At 26.8% G+C, this 16,374-nt stretch overlaps 3 protein-coding genes across 3 annotated transcripts; 1 reads left to right on the top strand and 2 right to left on the bottom strand.

Annotated features, from left to right (window-relative positions):
* Nucleotides 1-125: 125 nt before the first annotated feature.
* On the bottom strand, nucleotides 126-4,031 carry LOC105430486 (uncharacterized). Its single transcript, XM_011644071.3, has 4 exons — nucleotides 3,334-4,031; nucleotides 1,647-2,020; nucleotides 706-887; nucleotides 126-347 (listed from the first exon to the last, which is right to left on the bottom strand). The coding sequence occupies exons 2-3, from the start codon at nucleotides 2,018-2,020 to the stop codon at nucleotides 731-733; spliced, it is 531 nt and encodes a 176-aa protein (XP_011642373.2). The 5' UTR covers nucleotides 3,334-4,031; the 3' UTR covers nucleotides 126-347; nucleotides 706-730.
* Nucleotides 4,032-6,502: 2,471 nt separating this feature from the next.
* On the top strand, nucleotides 6,503-9,921 carry LOC112552868 (dynein regulatory complex subunit 2). Its single transcript, XM_025219151.2, has 4 exons — nucleotides 6,503-6,511; nucleotides 7,577-7,851; nucleotides 8,430-8,719; nucleotides 9,644-9,921. The coding sequence occupies exons 1-4, from the start codon at nucleotides 6,503-6,505 to the stop codon at nucleotides 9,919-9,921; spliced, it is 852 nt and encodes a 283-aa protein (XP_025074936.2).
* Nucleotides 9,922-10,508: 587 nt separating this feature from the next.
* On the bottom strand, nucleotides 10,509-16,340 carry OstDelta (oligosaccharide transferase delta subunit). The gene is made up of 11 exons (XM_011644070.3): nucleotides 16,184-16,340; nucleotides 15,328-15,536; nucleotides 15,001-15,126; nucleotides 14,630-14,790; nucleotides 14,229-14,368; nucleotides 13,768-14,143; nucleotides 13,351-13,530; nucleotides 13,030-13,261; nucleotides 12,696-12,905; nucleotides 12,278-12,449; nucleotides 10,509-11,676 (listed from the first exon to the last, which is right to left on the bottom strand). The coding sequence occupies exons 1-11, from the start codon at nucleotides 16,191-16,193 to the stop codon at nucleotides 11,531-11,533; spliced, it is 1,962 nt and encodes a 653-aa protein (XP_011642372.2). The 5' UTR covers nucleotides 16,194-16,340; the 3' UTR covers nucleotides 10,509-11,530.
* Nucleotides 16,341-16,374: the final 34 nt, after the last annotated feature.

Genomic DNA, 16,374 nt, shown 5'->3' on the forward strand with positions numbered 1-16,374 from the left:
ATTTATTTATAGTATAAAGAGAACAGATTTCCATTCTTATTTACTCTGTTACTGCTAACAATATATAATTTCTTTAAAGTTATTGTTAGAATTGAATTGGCCAATAATAATCAATGGGCGATCAATTCATCTTTAGAATCAGTTTTATTTAATTTTTTATTATACATCATAGAATTACAGGTATTACAACAGATACAACAGATCTATATAAAAAAATAATACAATATAAATATCGCAATGTCTTCACTGTTTTCAAAGAAAATAGTTCTTATCATTATTAAATATATAATAATAAATCAAAGGTAATAAGTTGTATGGCAAAATATAGCTCCATTTGTTGATGAGATCTACGAGAAAATATATTGATTATTAGTTAAAATATATAAAGAATCATATAAAAAAACATTTGTTATATCCCAATGTTATTTTCAGACGATTAATATTTTTTGCAATTATATTCATTTACGCAACATATTCGTGCGCGCGCGCACATGAGCACACATATATACGCACACACGCACCTCGTATGATTCATTTCAATTCAACTAGTTCACACATCTCTGGTCATAAATAAATGCCAATATTTTTAAAATAATTGTATTTATAAAAAATCATTAATTTTTTTTATATATTTTATATATATTTTTTTTATTTACAAATTTTGGATATTTTAAACATTTGAGCCGTAATGTATATCAAACTTACTTATAATGCGTTGAAATCAGTCAATTTACCAGTAGCCATAACCTGGTCCATAATTATACTGGTGATAATGAGGGTAATGATTATGATAATGGGGATAATTATGGTAATGATAATGGGTCTGTGGGTATCCATATCCGCCATAGCCATATCCGCCATAGCCATATCCGCCGTACCCACCATAACTAAAAGAAAAGAGAAAATATTATTAATAATTTATTAAAACATCCTTGATATTTTTATTTTAATATTTAATTAATGAAATCTCAATATATGGTTCAATATGTTAATAAAGTTTAATTAACATTACAAAAATTGAACTAATGACAGGCAGTATTCAACGAATTTCTAAGAAAATGATAAAAATGTGTGAAATTCTTACATGCGTTAATTGATGTTAATTTAGTTAGCACAAACGGATTATTTACTTATATTTGGGAATTGACCTCGCAAAATAGATAGATAAGAATAGATATATACTTTTATAAATTGAATTATAAAAGCGAATTAAAGCGAATAAAAATGTTGATATTAATATACTGATAGTTTTTATATTCCTTTTTCTAAATTTATAACAGATATTGCAAAATTTATTTTCGACACATTTAAAATTATTGGAAGCAATTGATCATCAAGATTTATTGTTTATTAATCCGTGAGTTAAAAGAAGAATCTTTGATACATTTTAACTTGTACTATCAATGTGTATAATAATATGCGAAATAATTATAATCGATGTAATAAAAAAAAAAGGAATTGTACGATTTCTCATTTCTGACATGATAATTTAACATAATATGAGAAAGCAAAAAATAGTATTTGCTACTTGGTACTTATTTTGATTTGCTGCGATAAAGCTGCGATATATGATATCGTTTCTTTCTTTTTTTTTTCTTCCAGATATTTCGTCCCTCAGGAATTTAATCTTGATGATATCGACTTACTGTTTAGCTTTGTACAATCCAGCGCCGAGAACACCGGCACCAAGGACTCCGGCACCCAAGGCTCCGGCACCCAAGGCTCCGGCACCCAAGGCTCCAGCACCCAGAGCTCCTGCACCAAGAAGAGCACCTCCCAAGAGAGCCTTTCCCAGAAGAACTGGTGCCCTTTTATGACGTGGTTGTGTCTCAGCTACTTCGCTTGATACCGATGATGATGTTGTATCTCTCGCAATTGCGTGAGTTTCCGGATTGCGTGATGGTAAGGATGGTGGTTCACATCCCGGACAGGGAACTGGAGCCCTAACGACTGTGGATTCCACTTGAACGTAAATTACAGCCAGCACGGCAGCCAGCACTATGAGACACCTAGTTGTCATCTGATACGAAATTAATTATTAAAGAAAATAAATCCAGCAAACACAATGTTATATGTAACGTATATGTTAGTTGTAATTTTCTACTCAACAATGTAACACATGTGTTATATAATGGTTATACATTATTGAGGTAGGAAATTACAACTAACATATACGTTTAAATATTCAATTTATTGTTCAAATATTAGGTATATGGATGCGGATAATTCGCTAAATATTTGTGTGATTTATTTTATATTCGGTATATTATTCGTACTCGTATTTAAGGGGAGATTCTTCTAGAAGCTTGATTTTTAGGCTATCTTCATGAATTTTTTCTGAAAAATTCGTAAGGTCTATTTAAATCAGGGTTTCTGCTACATATTAGTACACATTTCAAGTATCTTTCAGAATTTTTTTATTGTAATATTCTAAGAAATAAGCCCTGTATAACAGTTTTTGTGAGATCGTGAAAAAAATAAGACCACTGCACGGTGCTCATGATTGCGGCTATTCTGCTCTGAAACAAAAAAACCAAAGAGATTCTTAAAGCATATGAGTCTGGTTATCGTCTGACCCACACTAAAGTCAAAATGTTTATTATTATTTATTTTACAGCACTTTAAAGATAAAAAAATTTCGGAAAATAATTTTTGAAAGGGCCTTTTTATTTCTTTCTAATATATTTCTTTTATTATATCAAACGATAGACTCATATGCTTCAAGAATCTCTTTGGTTTTTTTATTTCAGATGAGCCGCAGAACAGCCGCAATCATGGGCACTGTGCAGCGCCTTATTTTTTTCACGATCTCACAAAAGCTATTATACAAGGCTTATTTTTTGGAATATTAGAATAAAAAAATTCTGAAATGTGTACTAATATGTAGCAGAAACCCTGATTTGAATAGATCTTACGAATTTTTCAGAAAAAATTCATGAAGATAGCTTAAAAATCAAGCTTCTAGACTAGAATTCCCCCTTAAATACTTGAAAATCTTCATGTGATTGTACATTATTAACTTGTAAAAAATTTGTAGAAAATGTTTTAAATTTGACTTTTACTGTATGCGTCTCGTTATTTTAAATTTGTTTATTTAGATATTAGATTTGTAGAAATTAAAGTTTTTAAATTTTTATAAACGGTTAAAAGTGTAAATTGCAATTTTTAATAGCTTAACTTATAACGTTTCTACAATATAATGTAGAAAATTTAAATTGGATTATATATTCAATTTTTTAAATTTATCAATTTTTAATCTCACTCTTTGAAAAGTTGATCAAGTATAATTTTTGCTACTGAATATTTTTTCATACCTTGCTACCTTGTACATACCTTGCTGAGATCACGTTTTCGGACGAAGATTAACTCTTCTCAGTCCGATTAGTGCAAAGACTTTTATACGACAAGATCGGACTCTGTTATCCCTACTACAGAAAACTTCAGAATTCCATGGGAAGACATTATGTCTTGTATGCCAATGTCCTCCACTTACACACATCTCTCTCCGGAGTTATATCTGTTGAAAGCCGAATCGATTGACGACTCGTTTCTCTACGTGCTGGCATTGAACCTAATCCAGTGACTCGATAGGAATTCCTAGCGTAAAGTTGTGCTGTTGAGTAAATCGTCGTGGACTTCCTCACTTCCGTTTGATTCTTTGGATACCGCCCATTAATTTTCAAAATTTGTATTGTACTTTCTGGAGATTTACCTCTTGACACCATGCAAATGCAATGATAAACACGTGAGTTAATGTTAAATAATGCAGCACTTTGTTTGACAAGATGCAAATCTTCCGGATTTATTCTTCACGAACGAAGATTATTTTATAACGAGAGATGTTTTTTAAAATAAAAATCTTCTGATGTACACTTGTATGTAAATTTTTGATATTTATATTGTGCAAATATTGTGATGTTGAAAACTGGCTTTTTATCCGATCTTTTGAAATTCATAAACTTTAAATAACAGGCTTATTTTGTATTTTTATTTTTGAATCATTCTATTAGGTATATAATAAAAAGAAGAAGGAAATTTTGAAGGAAAAATTTTATTTAGCTATTAAAATTTATTAAGTTATAAAAATTATTAAATTTCACTTTTTATTTCAATATCTCTTATTACTTTTTATTCTATATGTCGGTTGTAATGATAATAAAATAATGATTTGTTAGATAATAAATGGGGAGGAAGAAAAGAGCGATCGAGTTTGTTCATTTGAGTAAAAAGAGTTCGTTGTGACCTTGGTATGAACAGGCACATCTTTCCACCTTTTTGCGTAATGCATAATAAATGCTAAGCGAGGGAATTAACATAAGAATCTTCACAGGGAATTCCGGATCTCATCCGGAACATTGAATTTTTTTTTTTTCTTCTACATATACTTTCTGGTTCCACCTGGAAATGCCACATTAATGTAATAAATCGAGAATCGTTAAAAAAACTTATTTAATTAAAAACTCGTTTGTCTATAATATTATCACTTGATGTCTCTTGTTTTTTTATTCAAACAGGATTTTACACATATATTTATAAAGCATAATTCTAGATCTAAAATAATCTGTTAGAGAAACATTTCTGGCGGTTTCATAATTGTTAATTTATTATGACAAATGTTTTATGTTTGGAACATTGTCTTTGACATTTTCTTCTTGGAATGATATTTTGACATAGCTAAATGAGATCTTTGTTATATTCGTTTTATTACAGAATGTTAATTACATATGACATTTTGAGAACATAAAGAGGCTTGGCTTTAAATCACCTTTACTCTGGTTTTGTACCTTAATTTAAATTTAAAACGTACAAACACGAATGAATTTAATGCGTTTGAATTTAATACTAATTAAATGTTATTCGTTGCTTTATACAACATATTACTCTCAAATATTTATAAGGTATCTAATTATATGTATCTAGTTATATTATCTAAATATCTTTTGTGCATCTATACGATACAATTAAATTAAATTTTTTAATCTAATAACTAGTTACATTTTTCCATATTTAAAAAATTTAAAATATTATTTTAAATACATAGATACAATTTTGAAATAATTCTTTCAAAGAGTGCTTCTTCATTCCTTTCGATATTTTTTTTTGCTATTTGTTTAATCTTCCGTTCCCAATTTTCATTGGCAAACGTATTCTAATAATACATGCGTAAATAAAAATGTCATTATGCACTATCATTTCCATATCTATAGACGGTATTCATAGTCCGTTCTTTCATTAAGAATCTTAAACATAAAGATGTAATACGGCCATTTGATTAACTAATAATGTCTTAAGTCTGTACTTAACGTCATCCTAAATATAAGATCATCAAATTAAATATTAAAAAAAATTATATTTAGAAATGTATTTATATAGATATATTTTAAAATTACTGTATCTATATCTAGTTATTGATAAAATGTATATCTATATGTGTACCTAATTATATTTTTCTTAAAGTATCTGTAATTATATTTAACTGTTCACAAAAATGTATGTCTTTTAATGAATGTTCATATATATATATATATATATATATATATATATATTTATTTATAATATTCATATGTATATATTTTATTATTAAAACAAATTCTCAAGAGTCATATTTTAAAAACATTTATCATACAAAATTTGCATTGTGTGCATATTTGTATGAGAGATAATATTAAGATTTCTGAAATATTAAAATTATAACAAAATATGTTAGAGTTTTGTCAAATCTTATAACTTAAATATCATAATTATTATATATTATATGTAATTATATGCAATTATTTGATGTGCAATAAGATAAAATATGCAATAAAATAGAAATGTATTATAACTATGATTTTTTATTTTAAATTTTTAATAATTTTTATATTAACTAATATATTTATTTTTCTTATTGCATATTAAAATACATAGTTAAATTTACTGTTTAATATTGCATGATATCATTTTATGTATGTGTGAGTATTTTCAATTTGTATTTTTCAATGTGTATTTTCAATTTATTTTTGAAAGCTTATTTTTTGTCAATTGTAAATTTTAGCTTAAATTATATATAATGTCTGTTATATAATGTAGTTAAAAAGATAAATGACAGAATATTTCATCATTATGTGTTGTTAATATCACAAAGATTTGGTTACATCATAATAGAATAAAATCATAACAATACAATGATGTTCTTAGGAAAGGGTGTGTGTGTGTGTGTGTGTGTGTGTGTGTGTGTGTGTGTGTGTAAACGTGTTACACGTGTTTTTTAATTTATAACTTAACTACTACATGTATAACGTGACCTTGTCGTTGATGATCTGATCATAGTAACAGAAAGATGCTAATTTAATTATACTATTGCATTAAATGACTTAACTTTCTCTTTTTTTTTTTAGTGATTAGCTATTTTCGTACCTTGGAAGAACACCGACCAGATTGTTCAATCTGTTGATCAAATCTGTATAATCAATGATAAATCTATTTCTAGATTCTAGATATTCTGGTGCGCGCGATTCTAATAATGTTACAGGCATATCTAGCAATAATTATGATTATAAAATATACAAACTTAAGTACAAATATACAAATTAAAAAAAAACTTTGAAATTACTCATACACAAATATTTTTTGTTGAGAATAAGAATATATTTTTTATTTATTTTATATTTATTTTATTTTTATTTTATTTTTATAAATAAATTGCAAAAAATATTAAAAATCTGTTAAAATTTATATTTTTGATTAATTAATATTGCGTATATCTCAATCACTTCTCATGTTTGAAATATTACATATGTTTATTTAGTAATTGCAAGTAAAATATAATAAGTACATTTTTTCTTCTTTTTAAATTCTTTTTCTAATTCCTTTCACCAATTTGTAAATATAAAATAAGAGAATCGCGACAAACACATACATCTCGTATAGAAAAAATTAGCCTAAAAATTTTATGTTGTTAAAAAGTACGACGTGATTTAAAAAATATATCCAATGGTAAGTAAAAAATTACGTTCTTAATATCTTAAAATTGCTTTTCAATATCTGTATTTTTTAAAAAGTCCTCTCTATGCATTAAAATATTGTAATTGAATGTTGTAATATGTAATACCGTATATCAAAAACCGTTTTTTAATACAATGCTATTTAGAAAATAAAAATTTTTAATTTTATAAAACAGTAATTTATTTTATATATATTTACCTTATATATTTTATTATACTATTGTATAATAAAATATTATTGATTTATATATTATTGATTTATAATTTGTTATATAAAATTCTTTAAAAAGTAAATATTTTGCTAAAAACATTGATTTTTTTGAAGTAGTTATTTTTCTTATAAATAAAATTTCAAAATGACTTGTATAATTAAATAATTATTAATTATTAATTAGATAGTTATTAATCACTCAATAAAATTAAAAATTGAATAAAAATTCTATCGTGACTGGATAGAATTTATATAATTAAATATTTTATCAATAATTGATAATTAATATACGTAATAATTTAATTATGTCTTTTGTTATAAAAAAAGTTACCTGTGTATAGATAAAAAATATTTTTTATTGTATATACGTTTTTGAATAAAGATACCTGCCACAAATGCAAGAGAAGGAAGAGCGATTAGATGGGAGGAAGCAGAAAGGAAAATTAAAGATCAAAAACAATATGAAGCTGAAGAACACGCTCAAATGTTGAAGAAAAAACAGTTAATGCGTGAGATCGAGCTTGGTGCTTTGAATACAAAACGTTATCGTACATTATGGCGGGAAATGATGATGAGAATCAAAATGCCACAGATTACCGAGAACGTAGAGATTGCATGGCGTAATTTTGACCGGGCTCTTGATATCAAGGACTACAGGTCGCTTACATTATGAAATTGGTCAATTAGTGAACTGGTTTGTTTAGTAAATTTCAATATGACAAAAAAATAATTAAAAAAAATTTCAAACACGTTCTATAAACAAATTTTTCTTTGAATTGTTTCACTATGTATATTGCATTTATTTTATAGTATAATTTTTAATATAATTTAAAACTATATAGTGTGTGTGTGTGTGTGTGTGTGTGTGTGTGTATAATTAATTTGTAATATTTTTGTAAAAAAAGTCAATAGAAAAATATAAACAGATTAATAACTAAAAAGTTTTTAGCGTTTAAGAAAAAAAATAGCAATTTTAACATTTTGTTGCTGAAAACTTAGGTATTTTTATTATTTTAATTAATTTGTATTATTTTTAATTTGTATTAATTTGTATTATTTTATAAAGGAAACAACATCGAGAGAAGAATAAATTTTCGAGAGAAGAAGATTAATAATATAAATCTTCAAAAAAAAGATTTTAATTTTAATGTTTTCAATAAAAATTTGAATATTTTTTATAGGAAAAATTTACATACATTTTAAAAATATCTTTATGATTATCCAACTTTCTCTAGGATAAGCTTTTTAATGGATGAGTTAGCCGAGGCCGAAGAACAATATCAAAGAAATGCAAGATCACATATTGAAATTATAGATCGATTATTAAATTCATATACAGAGAGAATAGAACGCGAAAAACGAAATTATCAAAGAATCTTAAACGACACGCTTAAACAAATGAATGGTGAAATTAATAAAATTTATCATGAACAGAATGAAGCTGAAATTTTGTTACAATCAATTACTCGTAACGTTCAGCTACAGTTGGAAGATTCGTTGAACAATACTAAAAGCATTGCGTTAAGTAAACCGCTAATTTTGTATTATAATTTTATATTATCAGAACTTTTATTGTTACAAATTCTACATGATAATTATATATACGCACGCGCGCGCGCGCGCATGTGTGTGTGTGTGTGTGTGTGTGTGTGTATGTTGAACAAAAAGATTCCGAGTTTAGCGAGCAACACTCTATATACTTATTCATTAAGAATTATATTGAAAAATACAAATCTTTATTTTGTTTTACATTACATATTATAATATTTATTTCATCAGCTTGGAATTTTTCTGTTTAATCTTAAAAATAATTTAGAAAGTGAAATTTAATTGAGTTTAACATATCAACATGTTAATAACAATAGGTCATATATTAATGATTTACTTAATCTATTTAAAATAAATTTTAGATAAAATTATATTTTTGAAATAAAATATATAATAGTCAGTATACAATGTTTTATTCAATTTACAGTATACAAATTTTATTTAAATTTATTATTTGAAAATAAATTTTTTATCGATATGGAAATAATTCATATTTTTTTGGAAGGTAAGATTGATGCATTCGTAGAAGATAATAAGGATATGCGTAGAACTTTTGCGGCACAATTGGACAATCAACTACAAAATTCTTGGGAAAATCTTCAACAAGTTCTATCGGATTATCAAAATAGTAAACAAATATTAGTTTTAAATATTATTTTTAAGTGAAGTATTCCAATACTGACGAGTGCGTGCGTGTGTGTGTGTGTGTAGACTACACACATAGCAAGATTTAATCCTAGATGTATCTTATAAATATATGTATATGTTGAGGAATTTATCTTTCTGGAATAGAACTCTATCTACAAATAGGCAACTGCTCATTTATTAAATGCAAATTAGTTTTATGCTAGGATCACATTCAATAGACAAGTTAATATTAGTCAAGATGACATCATTCTAGAAACGAAGGATCGTCGAAAATGTTACGAGACACTCAAAGAGAAGGACACAAAAGATCAGCAAGTAATAGCACAACAATTATTGCGTATTACAAGTCTTTTTGAGGAGATACAAAAGTTTCGAAATAAAATAATGACGTATGACGTCACGGCTAAGAAAGAAATTTCCGAAATTCTGATGGAACATGACTTTTTCCAAAATGCTTTCTGGACCGTAAAAAATAATCTCCTCTTAGGTGTATTTAGATTCCTGTCAGATTCTTCATTCAATTTTCAATGATAATTTATAAAATTGATCTTTTAATAATTAATAAAATCTTTTAATAATATCTTTTAATAATTAAATATTCATGTATGTTTTAATTTCTAAATGTATAAAAAACTGTACAATAATGTTGTTAAATATTACTTTTTATTCTATTCATTTTGTTAAGTTAAAATATCATAATAATTGATATAAACTGTGACAATATAATATAAAAATATATAAATTAATTTCAGAACTGACAAAAGATAAGAATCAATTAAAAACAATGTCAATTGAATATAACAAGACTATAAAACATTTAGAGCGTCTTGTAACTAAAGGCAAACAACTGTTTGCGCTGATGCATATCTGTCGTAAGTACGACATGCAGAATGAGAAAGAAATTCCGTTTGTTGATTGTACAGAAGAGAAAAGCTCGTCAACTCTCTCGTCACATCAAGTCTCTGCTTCATTAGACTGGGATATGTTCTGTCAGGTTAGTATTATTCTCAGTTTTTTTCAGTATGCATAACGCAGTAATCGTGAAATCCAATAATGTATGCATATATATTATACCATAATTTAATTAATATAGATATTTCGAAAAAAAGCAGTGGTCATGCAGATTTGTCACATTTTTATTCAAATAAAATTTAACATGACAAAAACATGGATATATCATATACAATATAAGTTTGTTTTCTCTGTCCACTTTTAATAGAAATATTTATAAAATTTGTTTGTACATCATGTTCCTAGTTGACAAATAACATGGCCTGCGCAACATGCATTCTTTCGTGGAATATCTATATTGCTCGTGGCATATATACACAAATATGTTATATAAATAGATTTGTTGAATTTTGAAAAGAATGTGCTTAATAATAGATTATAGAAGACTTTCAAGATCTGACAAATTTTTGGCGACGATTCAATTTTGTGCAAATAGCTATTATGCAATTACAATCGGAAAAAGATAAGTTGAAACTCGAGACAAACCACTTGCGCAAATGTATCAGTTCTTACATGATGGAAAAAAAATAAAAAAAATAAAAAAAAAAAAAAGACAGAATAACTTCTTTCTTTAAAAAATAAATCGCATATTTTAATATAGATAAAATATATCACAATAAATAATTGCAACTATCATAGCGATTTTTATTACATTTAAAATTATTTTAAATATTTTTAATTAAAAAGTATTATTTTTTTTAAACACAAAAAACTTCAGCATTCTTTGCCGTTGTCAGCATTGTATATAATCTTTCACTATATTTGTATAAAATGTAACATTACAAATAAAGATAGTTTAACAAATATATCAAATTTTATAGCTCAAGCTTATATTTACAATCTAGAATTACGATTCTAATTTATCAATACAAGAGTATAAGATATAAAATATAAACTGTATTTAATTATTATTAAACAAACCAGACCATAAAAAGATATAAGAAACAAAATAAACGAGGCACATATTTCGTGATTTATATACATTTATGACAAGTGAAAAAAAACAGCACAACATAAAGTTTCTATCATGTTCACGTATTAATCAATCACTTTGAACCTAGCAGCAGTCTTTTATTTATTATGTATTTTGAACTGCGACACTCATAGTTTTCACACAAACAAGTCTAAGTTAACGTTGTGATTTATGTCTTTGTGCTATTTGAGATAGCATTTTATTACCAGCAAGGAATGTTACAACGCCAAAACCAAGAAGATATCGCAACGTGACAAACATATTGAGCTTCAACCAGAAAATACCAAACAGCACAAAGATGCCTAAAAAAAATAATTATAGTTATTTGTACTGTGATATTATAGCGATACTTCTCTTTCTTTCTATTCTTTCTTTCTCAATGTAGCAAATATAATTAATGTTTGTAACGATTTAAATACATGTGATATAAAAATGTAATCACATTTAAATAAATTATTACAATTTAATATACGCCCAATGAAAACAGATCGACTATGTAACATCATCTGTCAAGCAATATCGGGCATAAATAATATATGTATTTTTTATGTATCACAGTATTTTGAATTATATTAATTAATAATTTAATGATTAAATAAAAAAAATTTACTTTGATAAATTATGTAATATGCCATGCTTGATCGCATAAATATCAAACAGTTCGATTAACTTTAAATATTTTTAATTTAAAAACTATTATAAAACTATTATAAAACTTCAACATTTTGTTATGGAAATCTTTTTTTAAAATGACTTTAAAAATATACCAATAGTTGAATAGATACTTCATATGTTAAGAAAATACTATTTCCTTTTTATCTTCTAATTGTTTATAAGATATGCATATATAAAAATCTACAGTTTAGCTATATGTTAAATATCTTTTAGAAAATTGATACTTACTTCCTAATCCAAGGTGGAATGTAATTGCGCTAAGTGACAAGGGGAAATTCGATATGTTGACACCAAGTCGAGCCCATAGTATCAGTAATAACAAAATTGGTGCCAAACATAACCCTGTGAATAAATTCGACACAAATGCCGGAGGTCTACGTTCAGGCTCGCGGAACATGTGCTGAAATTAAAAAAAAAAAATAACACAAATTTTTAAAGAAATATTTTAGTAAGTGTGATTTTTTGGAATAGAGATCAGTGTTCGTCAAAGCGTAAAAATTATTGCGCAAATGCTACCTTTGCGAACTTGCTAATTAACTCTGACGTAATTCTTTGCCAATGTTTTGGAAGTGACAAAATTATCAATGAATCTTTGACACTAACGAGCATTGGCATATATTATGTATATATGTCTAGAAAAAGATACCTTTATTTCTGGTTTAGTAGTATACACGTTCGGTTTTTGTTTGTAAGTAGTCTTATCAGCACCCTCCGTTAAAGTCGGCTCGGGAAATTTCAGAGTTACTGTACCAATATTAAATCGGAATGGATTGCTGATTACTGCATCACCGATGATTAACTCCATGTTATAGTCTCCGCTTTGATGTCCAAAATTTGCAGCTGCTGTTCCAACTGGCTGAAATGTTTACAAAATTGTAACATCGAAAGGACGTACAACGTATTCGTATTAGATAAAATTTTAATTCTTCACATAAAGAAATCATGCTTAAAAATCAAAAAAGTACACAACATAAAATTACCATATCAAATTTATAAACATGAGCAGCATCAGGTTCGGCGACGAAAAAGATTTCATGACCTCGCTTGTCATCAGAAGACGTAGAAACTGATATAAGGCGTACGAAAGCTTGATGTACGCGCATTGGTTTCTTATTAGCAGAGTCACGCAATAAAAATCGCATGACTAGCTTTTGCTGAGAATCAGCTTCTATTTTATGTTCGAGTTTGCCCGAGGAAGATTCTGTATTTATTCTGAAAATTACAGAAAATCATTAGTAAGAAATATAAATGTATTTTTAAGAAAAAAAATTAAAAAATATATAATTTAATACATAAAATACCTTGTAAGTTTTGGTTGAGTAGTTTGATCGGCATCTCCAGTACCAATCTCCAAATAATCCAGTACTGCTTCAGATAAAACCTTGACTGTAATTGTATTCGTGACTGAAGCTGCAGTTACCAATATCTTGTAAAAACCACGGTCAGGTTTCACATTCATAAGATTCATTGTGAACAGAGTTCTATATTTCAAACAGAATATTATTCATGTTAAAAAATATAATAGAATATAATAGAAAATTTTGCATATATATTGTAAGTTGAATTTCTTAACCTTAATTATATTTTAAAAAAGGTTAAAGGGATTATTCAACAATTGTTGCTATACCCCAAAGTATAGCTGAAATCAACATTGCAAAGCTGATCCAGTAAAGTATTGGGGTAAAAGTCATCAGTAAAAATCATTTAACAATATTTACTTGTCTGTTGTTGATGGTTGCAAATTCTCATTGCTGAGAATAACGACGTCATCTCCCACTCGTGTGGCGGAATTTGCAACAACTTTCGGCACAGTTGATAATGCTTGACCAAGAATATCACAAACTTTGACTGTAACTAATGGTTGCTGATTGGAGATAATGAGTCCACCGTCAGCTAAGGTTATGCAAACAGGCTTTTCAGAACTATCATTTGCTAAGATAGTTAAAGCAGATAGCAAATTCGTAACACCCTTCGTAGTTTGCACAGAACGCCGTGAGAGAAGATAATTGCCCAATTTAACAGTCTGTTGAAAGTTCAATGGCGGTTTCTTTTTTAATGAGGTTGATAATTTAAAAATACCATTGATAAGAAAACCTATAAAAGTTTATTTTAAATTTAAAAAAAAAAGATGAATTATCTTAAAACTATGTATGTAAATGATAAAAATTAAATGTTATACTTGTAATAGAAAGACCGCCTTCAAACTGCAGATATTGGCCATCCACTTCATCAGCTTGTACAACAGCATCTTCGATACGTTCAAAGGCAAATGCAGCTGGAGTACCTAAGTCCGCAGCAATGTGGAATACATATCCCAAACTAATAATATAAAATCGAATTAATCTCTATGTCTATAATTAAAATAATAGTTTATAATTTTTCTAATGTTCTATTCAGTGATAATTTACTATCTTCATTCTTTATATTCAGTAGAACGAAAGTTTTACAAACATCATATAATTATCATATAGTTACTAATATATATCTCACATCTTTAAATATAATTTTGTACAAATATTTAATATGTAAAATATAATGTTTTGAATATAATGTAATAAATATAACATAATGATAACTTACTTCCACAGACTGTCATCTTTTCTTAAAGCTGCTTGAATTAATTTCACTAATTTGTCGATTCTGGCAGAAGGTATTTTTTGTGATAAAGCTGTTAATCCACTTACTGCATAATATAAATCAGAAAGTGTAGATGTATCCTTCTGTATAACATTTGTCAATATCTGTACAAATAAATATTTATTATGTAATACATTGTGTTATGCACAAAGATACAATGTATATTTATATTTATACAGAAATTATATTTTCTTCATTTTTAATGCAGTAATACGAAAGTTATTATTATAAACATCATTATGCTATATTAAAGATATTATTTGAATCATTTATATATATATATATATATATATATATATATATATATATATCACCTTTGTAACAATATTTGTAGGAAATTCTTGACAGTCTCCAATAGCTTTCCATGTAGACGCAAGATAAAATGCAGTTTCAGGTGTGATATTTTCATCATTGTGTTGTATCAAGTATTTGCAGATGGCCTAAACAAATAATCACTATTTTATAATTTATTCAATCATTTGATACATTATATCAAAATAAAAAATATATTAAATATCAGAAAGACTAATCTTGTAATCACAGAATTTCAATATTTAGCAATTTTCATCATAATTCATATAGCACATTTCTAAAAATATATGTAATATGTATAAAATATATGTAAAATAAAAAGAAATTACATCTGTTTTTAATATAGCTTCTCCAAGGAGCTTATATCCACTAACGGCATAGTAAACTGATGGTACATCATCTAATTGAAATCCTGATTCAAGGATGATCTTTAAACGTCTTTTATCAGCCGTAGACAAATAAGAATTTGTTGACTGTGTCACTTCTGAGAATGTAGAATGTATACATAATGCTACCAATACCAATGGTAGTACAGCAGCTAAAAAATTAAATTGATATTGTTATTTATTTTATAGAGGTAAGTAATATCAAGATTATATAAACAATGATGCCTAAAATAGGTCCTACAAAATCTTAATCTTTTAAAATTCAAAATTTTAAAATTTTAAAGTCACTGATAACAAATTCAAAAACAATCCATTACAAATTCCAGTTAAAATCCCAGTTAAAATCCCAGTTAAAATTCAATGACAAATAACCAAAAGATTAGATTAAAATGATTGTTGATAAAAGATTGCAGAATAAAGTAAAACTTTAATAACAATTTATTTTTTTAATGAATCGAGTAATTATAAAAACTATCTATATATAAGTACAAATATATACATATATATATATATATATATATAAAATTGATCAATTAAACAAAGAACAGTGATAATAAAATTTACCATTGCAATCATTCTAAACTAGACTCAATAAATATATAATTTTATCGCATTGTATTAATAAAACGTAATTATTGATATCACAAAAATATGAAAATCGTTGGCCACGCGGTACAAGAAACCGACCATGTTACATCCAAGTACAGAGAATTTCTAGATTTTCTCCATATAATATGATTTGAATTATCGTTGAGGGATCAACTATATGAGAAATGGAGACTACTTGCGTGATACTTACGAAAAATCATATTGAATTTCGGATTGCCGGACAATCCGGCCGCCACGTCGTACCTCCGAACAAAATGGCCCTCCTTTCATTGCGCGTGTCAGGAAAAATGTCCGATGAGCCAGGAGTACCGGAAATGCTTGATTCCAAAGCAGTATTCCAGGGTGGACAACCTTCTATCTCACTTGTCACTTGCTTGTATT

This window comes from Pogonomyrmex barbatus, unplaced genomic scaffold (assembly GCF_055798465.1).
Source record: "Pogonomyrmex barbatus isolate J1 unplaced genomic scaffold, ASM5579846v1 scaffold2, whole genome shotgun sequence".
In the NCBI taxonomy this organism is placed as follows: Eukaryota; Metazoa; Arthropoda; class Insecta; order Hymenoptera; family Formicidae; genus Pogonomyrmex; species Pogonomyrmex barbatus.

Bases quoted from the DNA above. Each gene is read 5' to 3' on its own strand.
- LOC105430486 (XM_011644071.3), bottom strand. From the start codon at position 2,020: ATGACAACTAGGTGTCTCATAGTGCTGGCTGCCGTGCTGGCTGTAATT. The intron at 888-1,646 runs GTAAGTCGATAT...CTTTTCTTTTAG, and splicing joins GGATTGTACAAAGCTAAACA to TTATGGTGGGTACGGCGGAT.
- OstDelta (XM_011644070.3), bottom strand. The intron at 14,144-14,228 runs GTATAACATTTA...AAACTTTTATAG, and splicing joins AGGCGGTCTTTCTATTACAA to GTTTTCTTATCAATGGTATT. The intron at 12,450-12,695 runs GTATCTTTTTCT...TTTTAATTTCAG, and splicing joins CTACTAAACCAGAAATAAAG to CACATGTTCCGCGAGCCTGA.
- LOC112552868 (XM_025219151.2), top strand. The intron at 7,852-8,429 runs GTCGCTTACATT...AACTTTCTCTAG, and splicing joins CTTGATATCAAGGACTACAG to GATAAGCTTTTTAATGGATG. The intron at 8,720-9,643 runs GTAAACCGCTAA...ACATCATTCTAG, and splicing joins TACTAAAAGCATTGCGTTAA to AAACGAAGGATCGTCGAAAA.